Raw genomic sequence first — 22,012 nt, forward strand, 5'->3', positions numbered from 1 at the left:
TGAATGAGAAAACCAGAAGGCGCCTCTATCTGCGATATGTTGTAATGTTTGTATTAAGGCTGAAGTATGTTAGAAAATCTACGGGATAAAATTATTAATGTTCAGCAAGATTTATCGGCGAGGTAAATATAATTAATTAATAAATATGAATATGTAGATTCGATATAATATGATTTTAAGGTCAGATAAATTTTACACGCTCAATAATGTCACTAATTGGCTTCGCATTTAACGTTATGTGGTAAAAGTTACTTTTAGTCAAATTCTCTACAGGTTATGTATAGATAATTTATCGAAAGTAACTTCTCATATATTTATAACTGCATTTGTTTCTTTTTGCTTCCTACATCAATGCAATTTGTAAAAAACACATGTTCTTAAAATTATTTTTTATATTCAAAATACCTGAAAAAGAAATATCTAAATTTGCTTTTAAAAAATAAACGATTCTGTGATTTTTCTGGCCAGCTCTGTGGAGCATATATATTTTGCAATATCCCACTGGTGCTCTGGCAGTGGTACCAATATACCATGTATTTTCCCCAGTTGTCGGGTGCAAAAGGGGTATGGTGGTGCATTATTTTATGGGCAAAAAGGGCAGTTGCCTGGGATCCCCACTGAGGGGCCTCAAACCAATCTTTTATCAGAACATATTCCCCTGAAGAAAAATATGTGAAGTTGAATTGACACTGTACGCAGGGCCTCCTAATTCAAATAACACAATCAAATCAACGCTTATCACAACTGTTACTACTTTCCGCCGATAACTCTACACGAAATGTGTCGTTAGTATTAATTTGCATAACACAATGCGATAGTTCGCAGCTCCCTCCATACTGACGTCATTAAGTAACCTGGATCGAGATTACCGGAAGGTCCGCCATCTTGGCTACCTAAGGTAACATTAACTCATGTTTTGATTGACTATTAAAAGATTAGTAATGGTCATTTATTACCGTGATTATAATGATTTTTTTTTTTTTTGGGTCATATTTTTTCTGTTTTTTCATAACATATATTAAATAGGAAAAACTGTTTTTAATATATGGAATTTTTTTATTAGAAACACATTTCTTAAATCTAAACACTTTAATATATTTCTTATTTACATAAATTACTAGAGCTACTGTCAGCTTTTATGGGTCTTGTCAACATGTCAGCTCAGTGCTAACATTGTTTTTTCACCATTTTGGTTTCTTTTTTGTTTTCACTCTTATTTATTCTGGCTAAATTAGGAAATTTAGCTTTGGTTTAAGAATTAAGTATGCTGTTACAATATTCAGTTAATATTATTCATAAGTGGCATTTGTGCTATCTACTGGTTATTTCTATAATATGGCCTGTGATACTTTTCAAGCTAAAATTTAGCTACAGTAAAACCTCACTTATCTGGCTACCTTTGGGATTATATATTTATATTAAAACTTATGCAGTTTTACAGGGGAATTTCAGGAGCTGAGGTAACCAAAATTATATTTTGTAAGTTGTAAAAAATTTATTTTTCAATTATTTTATTCAAAAACACAATTTTTTTTTTAGATCTGTCAGTTTTCTTTTGGATGTTTGAATGAATGATACATGTCGATTTTTTTCCAGATATCAGCTTTCTCAACATTTTGAAGATGACAGGTCTATAACTATACCTAGTCTATATAGGTCTATATATAAGCTTACTAAAATTATTTCTTATTCAGTACATTAAAATAATGAAATAAACATAAATATAAAGTGGTTCAATTCACTAATTATTTTAGCGCATTCCTTTAATTGTGAATTATAATTAATAAATAATCAAAACGAGAATTCTTTAGAAATGTGATTGCCGAATTATATCACAGATGTCAATATATATTTTTAAATATTATTAACTAATAACTTTCAGGCATCTTCCATATTTATTCTAGCAGGTATGTTTGTTAGAAAAGCAAATGTTTTCAGTTACTTTCAGTGACCTTCGTTGTTATACTTTGGCAGATATTGCCATATCAAATTAAAATGCCGCTAAAAGCTGGAAAATAATACAACTTCTGTACTTATTCTAACGGGATTGTTAACTTTTATTATTTATTATTGTGATGCATTAATTCTTGAGCAGCTGTGTATATTTTTTTTTTCTGTGGAGTTAAGGTACATTTGTTTGACATTGAAATATTGCTTTGCTATAGAATAGATATGCAATTCTGATTATTAAAATACATTATGATTGTAATTTACACATTCTTATTTTGCAGTTTTGAAATAATGCTCTATTTTATTAGTAATAAATGTTGTTGTTTATATAGAAATTAAAATAACATTCTATACATTTATGCAGTAGCCTATAAAAAAATTTACAGAATTGAATGTCAACTTAGGAGTTAAATTCAATAATTGTGAATGAAATTTTTAGATTACTTTGTAGATTATTTTTTTAGAATTTTTAGATTACTTAGATTTCATTGTATAATGTAATCCAGTTTTAGTTGAATTTTTTTATAAAAAAAAAAATTTCTCTTATACACTGGTAGACAAAACTTAAGGATGGATGTTTTTTCAATGATTACAGTTTGAAATTGAACTGCAGCAGCCTGTTGAAATAAGCTTGAAATCATGATGTACTCTGTTATGTAAAACTTATGCAAATGTTTGAGTTCCTGTGTTGGTCATGTGACAGCACAGATGAGAGATTTCAAACAATCTGCACGTGCAGTCAGTTTTTGTTCAATTTGAAATTTGAATGGAAAGGAGCAAAATTATAATAATGAAATTCTGGACATGTCTTCTAGGCATCATTTAGATGATTTTACTTGTGGAAGAATAATTGGAAAGCTGGAAGAAGGGCAGCAAATAACAGATGTTGCCCATGAATTTAATATTGCACATAGTATCATTTCTAGGCTATGTGCAGCAGGCACAAGGGGGAGGTCATCCTAGCAGTACAATGCCCCAAGAAGATCAGTATATTGTTCTTTCAGCAAAAAAAACTGATGCAGCACAGCTGGTGAACTGGCAAGTCATTTACAAGCAGCCACAGGAACTAAGATATCCTCTAAAACTGTTGCAAGATGTTTGCAAAATAAAGAACTATACACTTGAAGACCTATTGTGTGTGTCCCACTATTGAGAGTTCACCAAAGCGCCCATTTGCAATGGTGCCGTCTGCATCGCAATCACACTAATGATGACGGGGCTACCATGCTCTTTTCAGATGAGAGTAGATTCAGTCTGTTGTCTGATTCTAGACAGCAACTGATATGACATGAGGCTAGCAGTGCTTATCGTCTTGAAAATATTCAGGAAAGGGAACGATATCCAACTTGCAGTATCATGGTGTGGGCAGGCATCATGGTTAGTGGCTGTACGGAGTTGTGTGTGCTTGACTGAGAGACTATGACCCGCCAATGGTACATTGATGAAGTTCTGTTCCCACATGTTTGATTTTTCCAAGGTGCTGTCGGTGAAAAGTTTTGTTTTATAGATAATAATGCACCTTGTCATCGCACACAGGCTGTAGAGGAGTGTCTTGACAGCGAGGATATTCATCACATAGTTTGGCCAGCCCTTTCTCCTGATCTGCATCCGATTGAAAATGTACAGGATGCCTTGGGGAGACGTATTGCTGGTTGACAATATCCACCAACAAATTAGGAGACCCTCATCCATACAGTGAAAGAAAGTGGGACAACTTGTCTCAACAGCTCCTGGATCATGTTCTGAGTATTCCACATCGTGTACAAAGTTGCAACAGATATAGTTAACTTATTTAATACTGGTATTCAGACTTGAAGATTTGGTAAGATAGTTTTAAAAATTATTGAATAATTTCTGTTTAACAATTCTGGTGTTTGCTTATGTGGATTTTTAAGATGAAATTAACAGATAAATTTTTAAATATCATTTTGTAAAAATTTTCAATATGTTTTCAGATCAGAAAATGTTCTCTGATCAAATATTATTTGACTGACTTTTATAAAATAGACCAATAAAAATTTATATTTTATTAACAAAATAAACATTAAAACTGTAAAATTCAAAATGCATATGATTGTACAGAAATATCTTTTAGGATATTTTTAATGATAGAAGCATATTTTTTGATAGTATTAAGAAATTTATAATTTGAAAAATTTTTAACTTAATTTTTTAAGCAAACTAAGGCTAAATCATAATGAAGTTTAATATTCAGAAATAAAAAATGATTAAATATGATTTAAAAAATGTTTTTCTTTTATAATTGTATTAGCATGACATCAATCTCAATTCATTGATTTTAGCATCGTATCTTTTATGTATCTATGCTTTTGAGTGATAAGCCTGAATTGAATGCATTGTAAGAAGGGTCAACTTAACATATCAAAAGACAATTATAAGTTAACATTCTATTTTAGACAAATTTATTAACTTCATTAAAGTTACAATTGAAATAAAAGATAAAATGAATAACATTTTATCAAATTTAAAAAATTTTTTTTTCCAATTTCCCAGAAACAATAAAAAAAAAAGAATCAATATTTTGGATTTATGTATTCAAAGAATTTATTGATTTTTCTCCACAGAAAGTATAAATTTTAGCATTGGTATTATTTAGAGTAACTCTAGTAAACTCTTGCTAATTTGAATTTAATTACTTAACTTTGTGAATGCCAATTTCTTTCAAACTCTAGATTTAACTTTAATTCTAATTCTGATTACAGATAAAGTCTTAAGGAATCAGAAAATACTTTGAGTTATCCAATATTCAAATTATCAGAAATGTGTGAAAAAGTATATGTTAAAACGTCTTATAAATAGGAGGGATAAAATCATAAGTAATTGAATTACCATATTTCCTGTAATAATTGCCTAGTGGGAAATTTTTTTGGGGGGAGTGATTATTGGAGTATAAAAATATTGACATCGTAGGATGGAAACAAACATAATTTCAAAAGAGATGATAAAAATAGTTAAATCAGAATATTGTAACAAATACAGTGGAACCTCGATATACGACTTTAATCCATTCCTGATGTTTGGACTTATACCAAATAGGACGTATACCAAACCAACCTTTCCCATAAGAAGTAATGTAAAATTGATTAATCCGTTCTCATGTAAAAAAAACCCCTCTTGATATGATATATTAATGGGGTTGTAAAATAATTTAAACACTGTTTGAGCACATTAATAAAAAAATAAATTTTATTATAGATTTTTAAAGTTATTACAGTATATTGTATTATGTTATTTAAATCATTAAATCAAAATCAAATCAAACTTTCCTTAATACTAATAATCTGTTTAGAAATTGATTAAACCCCTTTCACAATGTTACCAGATTTAATAATGTCTTTATTTTTCACGATTGTCGATATCGTCGTTCTCGGAATACGGTATGCAACAGTTAAATCTCGAACATGCATGCCACCTTCATATTTCTCAACAATTCTTTTTTCAATTCCATTGTGATTCTAGTAATTTTTTTAGTTTTCTGTTGCTTTTCATTTGCCTTTTTGCAATTCATGATTAATAAAAATAATAAAATTTTACTTACAAATTAAAATCAGAAGAAATTTAACAAAGTTATAAACCGTGGGACTGCAAATGTCTAGTCTGGTCTAGTACACTGATAGTGCTACTTGTTCATAGATAGCGCGTATAATTGAATTAAGTCGTATACCGAGCAAAATTTGTTTCGTCCAAACAGGACGTATTCTAAAGCAGACGTATATTGAGGTTCCACTGTATATAAAAAATAATTTGAATGAGGTACTTGAATTACCTTTAATTAACTTTGTAAATTTGATCATTTCTGATATTCAATAATATTGAACATCAATAACAATATTGGCCAATATTCATTTTACCAGCTTCAATATTGGAAAGTATCGTATCAATAAATGATTATTTGATAATATTGAACAATAATATACTGCTGCTTAGATCAACTGGTGTGCAGTTTATCTCACAATACAAATTAGATGGGCAATTATTACAAGAATATTTATGCAGGCAATTATTGCAGGAAATATGGTAGCTGACTTCAGATTAACAAAGTTACACTTCATTCCAGTTTAACTATCTTGTTTGATGTTTCTCACAAACATTAATTCTTCCTTTCAAGGATTTTCAGTTACTGCTAGATATCAATGCTTTGACATTTTTTTTTTTTTTTTATAAAATAAGATACTTTGAAAACAATATTTCAAAAAATTTTATCCTTTGTATATTTTTTACAATTAGATACATTATTATTTACTATTAATGAATTCTGAATATGGTAAATTTCTACTGCTAAATTTTTAAAAGAAAGTGACTTGTTAGATTTATCAAAAACTTACTTTATTGGAGAACCAATACAAAATAAATGAACATGATAAAAAGTAATGAATACTTTATGAAAAGTAATGAATAATTCTGCTTTATCATTAGGAGCCTGTTTATCATAAAATGTATAGAAGTTGAAATTCAGAACCTGTTTTTGTATTTAGTGAAATGTAGACATTTCTAATGATGAACCAGTAGATTCCAAAGTACTTGGGACTCGTTATGTTTTGATTATATTCATTTATTTTTTGTTTTCTCTACAATTAAGACGATTTTGGATATTTGTAAAAAAAACAATCCTCATACCGGTACATCTAATATCCAATATAACTTCTTAAGCCTTTTAAATTTCTGGTACTCAATACGAACATTAACAACCAATTAACTAACGTTTTCGATCGCCTCCGCGATCTTCGTCAGGTTCTTTTCCGATGGTTTTGAAATAGAATGCAAATAGAATTCTTTCAAAATTCAAACGATCGAACCTCTCCCACGTGCAATAATTGCGAACGATCCAACATGCATTTAATCTCCATGATTAAATGAAGGATCTCGGAACACAAGTATGATGTTGCCAAAAAAAGACACACCACCGCCCTGTTGACGTACGCCACCAACCCCGATATAAAGGCAGATTTTGATAATACCAGCCTCATTGAAACATCATTCGACACGGACCGCATCAGGGCCTTGGAGACCCTTGAGATTTACAAGGTGTCAAAATCGGGGAAATGTATTAATTTCAAGGATGGCAACGTTTTATCATATGCGTGGCGATATGTCTCCGAAGTGCACCCGCAATGGTAGCATCTCAGAGTAGTGTAGTATTCCTGTACGGATGGACAGAGTCATTTTTATGATGGTATCATGGAGATTAAATGCATGTTGGATCGTTCGCAATTATTGCACGCGGGAGAGGTTCGATCGTTTGAATTTTGAAAGAATTCTATTTGCATTCTATTTCAAAACCGTCGGAAAAGAACCTGACGAAGATCACGGAGGTGATCGAAAACGTTAGTTAATTGGTTGTTAATGTTCGTATTGAGTACCGGAAATTTAAAAGACTTAAGAAGTTATATTGGATATTTGTAAAAATTGAAGATTAATCTCAAAGCAGGTCCAGACTTGTTGTATATCCTCATATTATATTACTGTGGCATATTATTGTGGATGGCATTTTTGCCATTGTATTGAAGGAATTATATGCAATATGGGAAAGCAGTCTGGATTTGGACATGTTTTATCAGTCTATTGTTTGACTTCCACATTGGAGTTCAAATGTATATGTTACTGTGAAAGTTTGTTTTTTTTCCTGCATGTTTGTATTTGGAGTGGTGTGAAGTAAGAAGGAAATTATTAAATTAATTGATGATACAAGAAGAAAGATGTGATTTGGGATCCAGAAAACTGAATGCCAAAAAATACAGTATCACTGCCAACCTTTCCTGAACAAAATTGCTTTTTTTAAACACTATATCTATATAAATAAAAATTTAAATGTTAGTTTGTTCAAAATCTTAAATCTCTGAAAGTTCCTGACCAATTGCTTTGAAATTTTGACACTACGTTTCATTCGAATACGCGTGTGTTTTTATATACTTATATAGATGTCGAAATTTCCCCCATGGGGAGGAACAAAATTAAGGCTTACTGTGAAGAACTAGGCTTCTATTATACTATTTTAGATGTGGGTTTTTGCAATTTTGATTGCATTTTAATAGGGTACATCAAGAGAATGTACACTAAGAAGGGATTTTTCGAAATTTCCCCCCCGCAGGGGAAGTGTTAACAATGGAAGTGCTAAGAGAAAGCGACATGCAAGATTTACAGGTGCAGATGCGGTTTTTTGCATTTTTGCGAAAAATTGAACATATTTTTAGATCCATTACAAATTTTCTAATTAGTTGGAAACGGGGACCTAATTCTTGCATTCTGTGAAAACGGGTAAGATTGGCTATAATGTAATAATCTTAATCTTTGCTATCGTTACTTTTTGCCCGAGCAACACTGGGCTTACCTGCTAGTTGTTATAAATTTTTAGTCCAAATGATCAAAAACTCAAGATCTGATGGATGCATCCTTGTAAAGTTTTTGTACATCCCATTCATTAATTGAAAATTAAGACTTTCAATAGATTTGATCAATGTAAACGTCCCTACTTTCACAGATTTGTGGCATCCACAAATGTCCTGACTACTATTATTTGCAGTCACTGCTATGGATGTGATGATTGCTGCTTAAAATCTGGGTCAGCACTTCATTTCCTGATAATATAAGGAAACATGATATAGGAAGAAAATGAGCCATGTTGTATTGTATTGTATCACCAGATTCATATGCCATGGTGGTATGATACAAGGATACACAAGTCTGGATCTATCTTTAGTTTTAAATTTATTAGATTTTTTTCATTCAATTGAAATTAGATTAATAATAATAATAATAAATTAAGAATAATCTTTATAACTTAAATTAGTAATATATATTTATTATTAATCTGTGAAACCCCAAGCCATCAGTTTTTGATGACAAAATGTAATGTATGCATAGATTCGCCACTCAGCCATTCAAGTTTTATTTTGTCTATGATGGGCATTGCTGTTTCTCTTTATGATTACTTGGCAGTGCTGAATTGTTGCAGATGTAGACTACCATCCTCCTCCACATTCATTGGAAGAGGTGTTGTCCAGTTGATTCTTCTTTTGGTGATATGTGAAAGGCACAGTTTACATATCCCAACAATCTGATTCCTTCAGGATCTCTGGAAAAGATTCACCACATTGTGGAGGTCATCACACTGGAAATGCTTGATTGGGTCTTACAGCATTTGACTATCAGTTGGATTTGTAATGGGTGACCAAAATTGTGCATGTTGTGTACACAGAGGTACTTTGAGTGACACATACTACACTTGACCAGTTGCACTTCAATTGGAGATATGTTATGATTATAAAGTAAGAAATATAGAAAATACATTCTCAGTGAAACCCCACTATTCTTTTATCAGTATCATGTACAGTACTTACATGCATGTAAAGACTTGCAAAAATTTTGTCTAATTAGAAAATACAGTAGATCCCCCATAACACGGTAAATATGTTCTGTGTTATGTGAATTCTGTGTTCTACGAGTCACTTAGATTTTACAAATACATGAGCCGTTTACAGCCTGGCACTTCTGCAGTTTAGGAGGTATGGCTGTTTGAAAGGTTTTCTTCCATAAAATTAATCAATTCTAAACTAATTTGACTTGAACATTTCCAAATCACGTATAATTTTTTGGGAATAATCTATATAAACTATGCTATAAACAAAAAATTGTAGGAATACTTACTGCATGCGCACTGTTCAAAGACGCCATTGCTTAAGTTTGTTTTTGTCGCGGAGTGGCTCATCGAACGGTGGACACGTTTCCAGATAAGTTATTCTTTCTGTGAAAAATTCGCTGAACTTTGGAGACATCATTAATAAAATATAATTTTTATGGCCATTGAATAATAAATGTTTTTTAGTAGGTCTGTTGGTTGTTTAAACCCAACAGCTTGTGCAATGTCCACTATTGGTCCAGATTCGACCAATCCTGTCGAGACACAAGTCGGCCATGACAATCTGTCTCATTCTCTTACTGTGTTATACAAATCCGTCTTATATGAACCCATGTTATAGGTGGGATCTACTGTATATAGAAAAATTTGAAAGTGATGAATTTAGATTTGTTTCAAAATCATGATTGTTAGTTTTTATCAAAATTGTGTGTATAATAACACTTTTAATTTCTTTATAGAAAAGCATGTAGGAAACAAATGAAAATTACACCTTCATAAGCAATGTATAAATTTATATCTTTAGATATAATATGTATCTTTTAATGTATAATAATTTTTCTTTTTTTACAGTTTGAGAAGTCTAACAACTGGAGAATCGTCATCATTTAGGTAAATTTATTCATTTTCAGTTTTTTTTAAATATTTTTATACTGATTATTCACTAATTTTTGAAGAATTTATTATTAAAAGTAACAGCAAAAACAGGATGTTATTAGTATGAACAAGCACAAAAACCCAATAATCCAGTATGAACTAAAACTTATGGTTTTAATAATAAATTGTTATTTTTATACTGGATTACTCTCAACAATAAAGTTGAAGATTAAAAATTAAGTAATTATTGATTTAATAAAGATTAAATAAGATTTTTTTTTAAAATCATATGTTGATGCCAGATGGCTAAGGTGGTTGAAGTGTCAGCCTAATTGCTGGGGACTTGAGATCAAATTTGGGCAATAACTACAGAAACTTTTCATGGGCAATCTGTCCTGGATCTGTCTCATTACCTGGCCATTGTGGGCCTGTTGAATCTATGATAGGTATGATTCAAAAGGCTGTTAGTGACCATAGAATGGAAAGAGAGGAAAAAGTTATATCTTTATAATACAATTTGGAAGATACTGTATGAAAAAACTGTTTCCAAATTATCCTTATTTTGAAAATATGACTGCGAAATTGTGAGCATTCAAATGTGATAGTTTGAATTCATTTTCTACCGTATTTTAGACATTTACATTATGTATTCTTTATTTTGACATTCTCTAAATTAGTGCAATTTAATTAATGTTTTTCTTGATAAGACACTGTACAGATCCTAATTCAAGAATATAAATTTATTGAGTGACATTACACAAAAAATTAATTTTAAGGAAGAAAATTTCCGTAATTGAATTATTTGCTCTTTTAATATTTTTGAAAAATGATGAAATATTTATTATTACTACAGATTCAGAAAATTAAAGGAAAATAGAAAAGTGTTATAAATATTTTATATGTTAGAAAAAAATTATTATTATACTGCTTCAGTCAAGCATAATTATAATTTGAGGAATAAAAAACTTTGTTTAGCTTTGGCATAACTTATATACTGTAGTGATATAGCCATCTTCATAATTGTATCTTTTAAATAGTGAAATAGAATAAAATGTCCACATCCTTTTCAAGTAATGCTAAAAAATAAACAGGAAAATACAATAGGGCCTATAAGTAATTTTATTTACATTCTTTGCTTATATTATTACTAGATAGCTCCCTGTCAAACATGATAGAACTATGCAGTTAATGGTCTGGCCTTCAGGTCCCAGTCAGTGGTCCCGATCAGGTCAATCGGAGCCTCCTTGTTAATATGTTACTGTAACACGAGGAAAGGGTAAAATATATTTATTCCATTTCTTTTCTCTAGTTAATAGATTGTTTCCATCAAACACTACTTGCTTATCAGACTGACCTGAAAGGGACAACATGCAGACCTTGATATATAGGCACTTCTACCATTTGTGTCCCAGATATGGATTCATACCAAAATTTCTATAGCCTTGAAAAAGGTTTCCTTGCTTTGCTTTCTTTTAGATGTTGATATACCATGCTTCTAAATAAAAAATACTGATTCTGATGGAATGAAGTAGTGTCATCTGGTCAATAATCCAATTTTGGATATTATAACAATAAAATTAATAACATTAATTAATAAATAATATAATAATATTACTATTAACGTTTATAATAACAACATAACAATAAAAATAATCATAAATAATAATTAATACAACGTGTTATGATGTAGCACCATCTGTGGAAAAAGAGACATCAAAAAAACATGCAGACATTGATTTTATTAGTAGTATGTAAGTAAAAATAAGTTTAATTGAATAATTTTTTTTCCAAATTAGTTTCTATAAAAAGAGGAACATTTTACCTTTATTAATTCTGATAAAATTGTTAATCATTTGTTATAAACTTCTGTAAAGTGATGAAATATTTCAAGCAATGCTGTTGCTGAAAATAATAAACATTAATCTCTCAAATCTTTTAAAATACAAATATTTTGTGGTTATAAATAAATGTGCATTGTATATTTATTAGAATTTTATATTTTTAGATCAAACCGAGCACTTAATTATAGAAACTGTAATTTAAATGCAGGAGCTGATCTACTACATCAGTAAGTGTATTTTGACAATTAAAAATGAATTTATAATGCACTGTTTTTGCTATAAAAAATTTTTATTAGTTTTATGCTAACTACTGTTTATATTATAAACATTTTATATTAATTTTGCATTAATCACACTTTGTTTTTTTAAATAAAATTTTAATGTAACTTTTTCAAACATTTATGCTACATCAATATTAAAGTAAAATTTTATTTATATTAGTTATCAATGTAAGTGGGAAGATCTTCATAACATAGCAGAAGAAAATGCAAAAACGGCCGAGGTATTTTTTATTACTTTTATTCTTTTAGAAATGCTTTATATGAATATCTATTAAGTAAATTTTTATAATGAATGCTATTTATAGAATATTGATAAGCTGATAGGTGACATTCATAAATATAGTGAAGAAAAATTAAATGCAATACAGCAACTCAACTCTCAGTTAAGTCTTCTGCCAAAGTTGCATAATAGTATTCAAGCACTAATGACTAAAATAGGTAAGTTTGATAACCTGCAAACACTTTATACATTTTAATATGTAAAATACACATTTTATACATGTTCATATACATGTTCTATATAAAATAACTGATGATGTCTGTTAAGGACAGACAAAAACATTCATATCAGTAAAAATATTGGAGCATTTTTTTCTGGTTTTGGTGTCTGTATCTTTACATTATTTGTGGTGATTTGTTTTACTGTGGTCTTAAATTTTTATATACTGTAGTATTTGATTTAATTCGGTTATGTATGCGTATAGTACAGTCAAACCTGTTTTTATGCGCTCTTTTTATGTGCGGTTTTTTTTGTGCGATATTTTATTTGTGCGGTATAGTTGGCGACTAGTCTCGTGCGATTCGTCACGTCTCACGTTGACTTATTATAGCTAAATAAACTTATTATAGCATAAATGCACTTATTATAGTAATATTATTGCATGAATATGCGAAAAATGAAATAATTTACTTTTTAAGTCAACAAAACACCACCTGGACAAAAATATGTAAAACAGACGATAGACGAGACGATGCAGTCAAGTGCTGACATCTGTTGTCAATAAATTCTATTTCATACGGTTTTGAGTTATTTTCTATGTGAGACTTTTTTTATGCTGTCCCTGTTGACCGCATAAAAAAAATATTTTTTTAATTGTGTTGCGAAAACTATTTTTTATAGCCCCTCGTGAAGTTTCGTGCGATTTTTTTTTTTTTTTTTTTTTTTTTTTTTTTTTTTTTTAATGCGGTCCCTATCCCCCGCATAAAAAACAGGTTTGACTGTATATATATATTGGGTGGCCAACAAGTCTATCGCAAAGCCAGTTTTGGTCGATCGCTTGCTATGTCTTCACTTAATGTGTTACACTTGTAATCGAACGCAATGCGTGAACGTAACATGCAAATGCAACAGTATGCATGCAGTTATGACTCGACTCAGAAAAACAAAGCCATTTAGCTTGAATATTTGGTACTGTGATACAGTAGCTTCTTTTCTTGAAAAAGGAAATTGTGGAATTTATATCTTTTCCTTTTAAGAAAGATTTGTGTGAAACGTATTAGCCAAAAAATTTCAGACATATTTCGTATGAGCAAAAGGCATTAGAAAATGAAATTTATAATTTTACAAACTGATTTAATCTTACAAGCCAGAAAATTTGAAGATTTTTGGAAATGCGTCAACCAAGAAAGACAGCCCAGTATCACCAAATGTAGTGAATATATTTATTCTTGTTTCGGATCTACATACCTGTGTGAATCGGCATTTTCATACTTAAAGTTAATGAAGACTAAACAACGTTCTGTCCTGACTGATTCCCATATTGAAGACTCATTATTATCATCTTTGTCAGGATATACATCTAATTATGACTACTTGATTAGAGACGTGTAAACTCAGTCCTCCCATTAATGTTAAGATAAAGACAGATTTAGAATTTATTTTATTATCTGTAACTATTTTGAATTAATAAATATTATTAATAATTGATGTTTTAATTCCCCTGGATGTGAGATTTTTGGCCCGTTAAATAATTATGTTGTTTTTACATAGGTAGATATACAGGGTGTTTTAGTATGAGGTGCACTCCCGCGAACTATTGATAGATTAGCAAAAGAGTGCACCTTGTACTGAAACACAGTATGTATTTCACACCTCCCCCTCCCCATTTAGACTATGCCTATGACAACAAGTCGATCGTGATATATTTTTAAGATAAAAAGTAGATCTCATGTACACAAAAGTTGGCCACCCCTGATATATATAACGTTTGAAAAGTTTCCTGAGACCATTATAAATAAAGTCTGCTTTAATTAAATATTGTTTATTCTTTTTTCCTTTTTCTTCTTATTATTTTTTAAAAGGTGAATTGGAAGGACTTTTTGAAGAAGTTGAAAGTTCAATATTATATTTAGAAGATATGATTGAAACCCAAGAACTTCAAGAAAAACAACTTGATTATAGATTTCAACTTGCTCTTTTTCAAAAAAAGAAATTGGCAGAATACGAACAAACTAAAGGTTTATAGAATTTTATTTTTTTTTTTTAAATGAATTAATATTAAAATTAATCTATGCAACAAAATGAATTAACTCTTGAAAATAATTTTTTTTTTTATAGTTAAGTTGGCTGGTGAACATGCTTGTAAAGTCTTAGAATTTGAACAAAAACAAAAATCAGTTTTACAAGAAAGACAAGAAGCATTTCGCGAAGCATTTGAAGAAGAAATGAATCACTATAAAGCTCATGGACGTATAGAAAGTAAGATACGATGACTCCTGTATGAATTTTTACATATAATTATAAAAAAATCATTTTATCAAAAAAAAAAAATAATACACAACACTCCACACAAATTTTTATTCCAAAATGTAGCCACTATGCTAAATACATTTACAACAAAATGTTATGGCAACTTGGACATAAAACTTTTGGAATAAGATATCATATAAAAAGAAATTTTTATTATTTTTATGATCTAATTAGTTTAATTTTTAAAAGATACTAGACTTAATTCTAATTTTCTGCAAAAGATTTGTTATGAAATACTTTATTTTTTTTTTCTAATTCAGATTATATTTGTTTTTGAAGGTTTTTTTTTCAATGCAATGAAATGAATTAATTTCATTATGCAGTCGATTCCGCTTAATTGGGACACGTTGGGACTAATCCATTTTGGCCCAATTAAATGAATTAATAATAAGTTCTAAAATAAAATATATAATACGTAGGTAAATAAGTGGATACCTATTTTAATGCTTTATTAAACCAAAATACAGAAAATATTTGTACTATAAATTTGTTATACTCATGACGATAGATAACTGATTTGCATCAGGCTAGTGTTGCCAAATACAGTATTAGTAGTGAAGTACACAAGGATTGACTGTTCGATTCGTTCCTGATCAAACAATTTTTCCTTTCTCCCTTTTTAGTTAGAACATGAGAAAGGAAAGGGTTTGTCCAAAAGTCACCTTACAGTCTTCCTTTGAGCACAGTTTCTTTTTACTTGGAGATGGGCCACTTTGGTGGAAGCATCCGTACAATATGCCAGCTCCAGATGCTGGTCTCAACGATCGGATGGCTGCTGTCCAAATCTAAATATAATCATGTACACAATACCTTCCAAGGGAACTCTAGCTGTCTTCCAACTCAGTCAAGAGACCTTGAAAAATTGTCTGGGAATTTTTATCCCTTCACTTTTAAGGGGATCGTCTGGTCCAATCTGGTGCAGGATCAGCATTCAGGTCTGCCTCAGACAGGATCCCCGTGTGATAAGTCCCATTATGCTGATTCCCTCTGGAAAAACCGAACTGCCTGAGCGAAAGACAAAATCACTTTGTCTCTACCAACTGTTAGGCCTACATGACATTAGTGTGTGTAGTCTACATATTTTCAGAAGATCCCTAAAATATATCAAAAATTGCTAAATTTCTTTTCTGCTACTGTCCCAATTAAGCAATTAAATTATGTATTAATTTATTAGTTTGATTTCTGTTCTTTGAGATTTGGTTCAATAAAGAGGCTGCCCCGATTAACCGGTAGCCCAATTAAATGAAGTCGACTGTATATGATTATACATAATTATTTCCAAAACGTTGAAATCATGTTATAAAGTGAAGCATAATTATTAAAATGTTATGACTAAGGCTTTGAATATATACTTTTTCGTTACTTATAAACTGCAGTTTTCTTACAAATGAGAAGGTAAAATATAATTTGGAATCTATAAATTTTTTCCCCATCAAAATTACAGAATTAAACATGCTGCATTTTGAAATAAAATCCAGTTAGATATTTAATACAAAATTGTTTAACTATTATTGTAAATTCCATCTAAATTATTTACAGGAATTTCTAGCTGTAGTAGTGGAAGTGGTGTGATGCTTTCAGATATCAACTTGGAAAATGATCGAACTGATCTAGATGCCTTTTTGGCTGAAGAGGCAACTGAAAATTCATTCATTCCAGGTAAAATTATCATTTTTATCTAAGATGAAAAGATGCTATTTGAGAGGCAGTTTTTAGTTCTTTACTAGTTTGCAAGGTTGGGTGTTATTTGTAATAAGAATAAAGGTAAAAAATATATTTAATACAAAAAAATTTTGTCTTTACAATCCATCATTTCACAATTCAAATGATTAAAAATTTATATTTTTAAACAGTTTACATTTTTTAATAAAAAGTTGTTTTTGTAAGTGAAGATTTTTTTTGTTTCATTTTGTTTTTGTTTGTCAATGGTGACTGTGAAATGAGAGATTGTGAAGACAATTTTTTTTGTATTAGATATATTTTTAACTATTTAAATTACCATTGGCCACCTTTTAATGAAGAATAAAGGTATTGAATAATATCTATCAATGTAGGATTTAAAATTAAACAACAGAATCTATTTAAAATTCATAATTTAATAAACTAGCTTAAAAACTCTGCAAAAAACAAAAAAAAATATATTCTACAGCCTATAAATCTTCAGATTTTAGCTTATTATTTAGAATTACTTAATTGATAATTCTTCTGATTTGAAGAATCAAGTGATTCTTCAAATCACTTAAGTATAGATTGTCAGATACAGAATTTTTCTATTGACTGAAAATGTCAGATTTTGGTCTGTGAAATCTTAGCAGCTTTGTGTTCCTTTGATTGTTTTTATCTCCTTAACTACTTTGAGGAAAGCTAAAATTTGAGACTTTCATATATTGTGAACCACTATTAGTTTGTGGATGTGTCTTTTCTTGTAAACATTTTACAACATCAAATGCTGAAAATATTTTGTTGCAGATGAGATGAAAAATAAAAATTAGTAATTTGTTGCAAATAAAAATAGTCATATAAAATCAAGCTATAATATATAGTTGAACTTTGTTTTAATGAGCATTAGGGGATCAGCAAGATTTCCTCATTGTAACCATGAAGAGCAGCGATGTAACTAGGGGAGAATGGGTGGTTACTTTGGGTGCAAACATGGGGACCCTGTGGGTGGCAAAACAAAATTTGTAGCTATGCCAGTGATAATTAGGAGGAAATCTATCTTTTAGTTTTTAATTCTAAATAAGTTGATTCAAAAAATAAATGAATATATATATATATTATGGAAAATTTGGGTGGGATATATATATATAAATTTCCCACCCAAAAATATTGATTGGATTTTTATACCTAGATTAATTTGTATCTACATTTGATTTGCTGGCTTTACACATACAGCCATCTATTGGCAAAAGACTTAAGAAAATGATAAACTATATATACAGGTATACCTCACCTTACGTCGGTAATTGGTTCCAGGAGAGGCGATGTAAGTCAAAAAACAATGTAAATTGAACCACGGTGGAAAATGCCAATAATGAGCACTTAAAGACCGCTAAATAAGACGACGACACAGAAACACAGATGTTTTCATGTTTCCTTCTCTAGGATTTATGATGATTATATTAACATTTACTGCAGATGTACATATTTTAATATGATTTTATGTGCTTTTAACACTTTTCTAGTGATATTACAACTTCAATATTTGTGGCGGATGGATGTAAAGTCGAATAAAATGACTTAAACTTGATTTTTATTTTTCCATATACTTTTTTGACAAACGACGTATAATCGAGAATGACGTAACTCGAGGTATACCTGTAATTCTCACAAAAGATTTAATTTTAAAACATATATTTATTCATTTAATTACTGCAACAATGATATAGTGTAAGAGATGCACTATATCATTACTGTGACAGGTAGTGCACAGACTTTTCAGAGGGTGACACTTTCAATTCTATGCAGGCAAGTGCTAAGTATTTAATTTTCCAAATCTAACAACTCAGGTTTTTTAATTTCTTAACAGTACTTTCTTAATTCTAATTAGCACTCTCCAGTAGCTGAGTGCATAAAACCACCAAATTCTGATAGTTAGTCGTGGGTTCGGGTATGGCCAATGGGCCGGCCATGTAGTTTTCCCGGTTTTCTTCATGTTAGTAATGCCTAAATAAGGTCCAGCTTTCCATAAGTCTTCCTGGGATGCATCCCCCTCAGCAGATTGTTCACATGTTGTGTTGCCATAACCAAGTAAACCAAACTAATTCTAATGAGTGATTATTTATTGTGACATCATCACAATGCCGGGCTGTGAGTTTACATGAGTGTTCTCAATTCTTTTAGTGGTGGTCTTGCCCTTGTACATCATACTTTTCTGGTTTGCAGCACAGTTGTACTGATTATCTGTCTAACTCTATTTGGGAGAAAATTTTGAATACAAATAACATAACTTCCAGTCCAAACCAGAAGTTTACATATAATTAATTTGGGAATCCTGCCTCTAAGCTTTCCACATATGGTCTCAACTCCTTTCTTGAGATTGAGAAAGGACAGATAGATGAGAGTGGGATGATCTGTAGTTTTTTTTTCAAATTTTAGCCCAATAATTTTTCTATAGATGCAATATTTACAAGAACATACTTCTCATGTAGTTTATACAATCTGTTGCAAAATTATAAACATTTTTTTAACACATGAAAGCAATTCTTGCATTTTTACAAGATTTTTTTATTTATTTATTTATTTAAACAAGTCATATATCTTTCTGATGTTAAGGTCAGAAAGATACTTTGATCATACTTTGTCAGAACTTTGATCATGTACAGGGCCATCACAACCTATCCAACATGGATCTCTTTTTAAATAGTACTAATTAATGACTGGTCTAATAGTAGACCAGTATTAATTAGTTGTTGCTACATATTATATTGACTTTTGATTGAATTACTTCAACCTCCTTCTGCAACAGTCTCTTCCTGTTGTATCCAGCAGTATGGTGGCATTTGAATAGTAATATTACATAACACAAGGTTACCAGCCTGCACAAACATGTTATAGGTGGTTTTCCAAAGCATTGAGATTAAATATTTGATCCACTAGAATTCTCCCATCAAGCATGACAGAATATGTAAGAGAAAGTAGAGATTGAAGAATTGAGAAGAGCTTCTAATCGAGCCTGACATTGTGATGCTGTTTCTGCAGCCTTGACAAAGCCATTTTTACTCGATGTTGCTCAAATCAGACTTTATGGCCTTCAGGGGTCTGTTCTTATTCTTTTAGATCTATAATTTACCTGACCAATTTTATTCTTACACTTTCTCCTATGTAAATTTTTTTTTCGACAAAATAGTGAGTCTTTTTAATTCCACGTTGATAGACAAAGATGAATTGTATGTATGTTAGTTAGATTAGCAATAATACTTCCTAAATAACGGGCTTGTTAGATAGTTATTTCTGATTGGATAATAGAACATCACTTGGTTGCTATGGAAACATTTTTTAAAAAAAATTTGTTACAGAAGTGACACAATGCAGCTATCATTTTTAAAACTTACTCATTAAATTTAAACTTTAAAATATGCCATTTGCCAAAATATTTAAAAATGCCACTTAAGGAAAATTTCCTTGTCAAACATGAATGCCACTGCAATGTAAGTGTGAGCAATGATTCGAAATCTATAAAACGTTTATTCTATAGCTAATATTCTGTAAAATAAGTAGCCTCTACTTTTTGTCAGAACATAAAATGAATATAACCAAAAATTTCATATGGATTAGACAAAAATTGCAGGAGTTAAGATATTGTATTTTCAATTTCTGTCTATTGACCATTTGAATTTGTGTCATTTTGGACTATCAGAGTATCGTGATAAATGTGACATTGGTAGGCTGAAATAACCAAACTTTTTATATGGTTTTTGTTTTGATGTTAACCTTTGTAGTTATATAAATCAAATACAATCTTATGTAAGGGTTTATCATACCAAGTGACCAATCTAACACATTTTAAAAATTCTTTATTCCTCTATTGTACACAATTTTTAATATAACAGAAGGGTTAGAAGTATGAAATAATTTTAATCTTTGATGTTATTTTTGTCCAGGCAATTTGAATTTTTTTTGTTCATTTGCCAGTGATTAATTTTTTAAAAAGACTATTTTTTCATAATTAATATAACTGTGAGATTAATTGAAATCAGGCATAACAAGAGTACTCCACGGATATACTGAGCAAATTTTTGGTAGCTATGCAAACATGCTTAATAGTTCTAGTAGTAAGAAATGTGATACCAAATTCTTAGAAGAGAGAAAACTGAAAGGATTACTTAGTTTTGCATCAATTACAGGCTTATTTATCACTTATATGAACTACAATATAATTGAAATCAGGCATATTATTTATGAAAAAATAAATTGTTATATGAACTACAATATAATTAATATTTAACAATTTATTTTTTCATAAATAATATGCCTGATTTCAATTATATTGTAGTTCATATAAGTGATAAATAAGCCTGTAATTGATGCAAAACTAAGTAATCCTTTCAGTTTTCTCTCTTCTAAGAATTTGGTATTACATTTCTTACTACTAGAACTATTAAGCATAGCTACTGAAAATTTGCTCAGTATATCCATGGAGTACTCTTGCTATAACTGTGTGAATTTATGCATATTCCCATACATTTTCTAACTGTTATGGCGTTTTGCTTGTTATAACCAATTTCAACTGATTTATATATACACACACACACACACACGTTTTCCTCAAATGCAAAAATCCTTAACTTTGAGGAAAGACAACCAAATGACAAACGTGAAACATTTCAAACAGAAAATTATCAACATTTAAGTGCCTAAATAATTTGGATGGCATGATTCGTTATGAGAACAGTCTACTGTTGATTACATTATCATGATTAAAAAAATTCACTTAACTTCGTGTATGATGATAAATAAGCCTTATAGTGATGAGGTTATTGTTATGAGCTAACATGGTCATATTACTTGCTTACAATATATTAATTTGACATAACAGATGAACATTTTCTTTTAATCAACTTCATCTCACTTTTGCTAGTTGTTAATCAGTCAATAAAATCCAAATTTTCTTTTAAAGGTGGTCTTACTCTTCTAGGTAAAGTAAGTAAATGTGTTTACAGCATATATCTCTATTTCAGCACAGAATATTTAAGCTATCTCGTGCCTTTGGCATTCTGTCCTGAATTTTTTTTGCTGTATTCTGGTTTTAAAAAGTGTGCATACTTTTATTTAAATTTACCTACAAAATATTCTACATGAATATGTGCAAAAACTGCTTAGATTTACAGCAAAAATTTTACAATTAAAATACAAATAATTCTCTCTTATACACAGCTGTATTTCTGTTATGATCATTACTTGTACTAAGATGTCTGGTTTGAACTGTATTGAGTATTCT

General features: G+C 30.1%; 1 protein-coding gene and 1 long non-coding RNA gene across 2 annotated transcripts in view; one reads left to right on the forward strand and one right to left on the reverse strand.

The window, feature by feature from the left end:
• Dysb (Dysbindin) overlaps window positions 1–22,012 on the forward strand; it is a 22,868-nt gene continuing 856 nt past the window's right edge. Inside the window, exons 1-8 of the mRNA XM_067279451.1 lie at window positions 1–122; window positions 10,178–10,216; window positions 12,207–12,269; window positions 12,484–12,544; window positions 12,629–12,761; window positions 14,625–14,780; window positions 14,881–15,021; window positions 16,612–16,731. Of these exons, the coding sequence (XP_067135552.1) occupies window positions 67–122; window positions 10,178–10,216; window positions 12,207–12,269; window positions 12,484–12,544; window positions 12,629–12,761; window positions 14,625–14,780; window positions 14,881–15,021; window positions 16,612–16,731 (769 nt within the window). The 5' untranslated portion in view covers window positions 1–66. The remainder of the gene's footprint in view (window positions 123–10,177; window positions 10,217–12,206; window positions 12,270–12,483; window positions 12,545–12,628; window positions 12,762–14,624; window positions 14,781–14,880; window positions 15,022–16,611; window positions 16,732–22,012) is intronic.
• Window positions 11,303–11,688, reverse strand: LOC136982951 (uncharacterized). The gene is made up of 2 exons (XR_010881953.1): window positions 11,556–11,688; window positions 11,303–11,459 (listed from the first exon to the last, which is right to left on the reverse strand). It is a non-coding gene; the product is annotated as an uncharacterized lncRNA (long non-coding RNA).

This window comes from Centruroides vittatus, unplaced genomic scaffold (assembly GCF_030686945.1).
Source record: "Centruroides vittatus isolate TY-2023 unplaced genomic scaffold, ASM3068694v2 contig_874, whole genome shotgun sequence".
In the NCBI taxonomy this organism is placed as follows: domain Eukaryota; kingdom Metazoa; phylum Arthropoda; class Arachnida; order Scorpiones; family Buthidae; genus Centruroides; species Centruroides vittatus.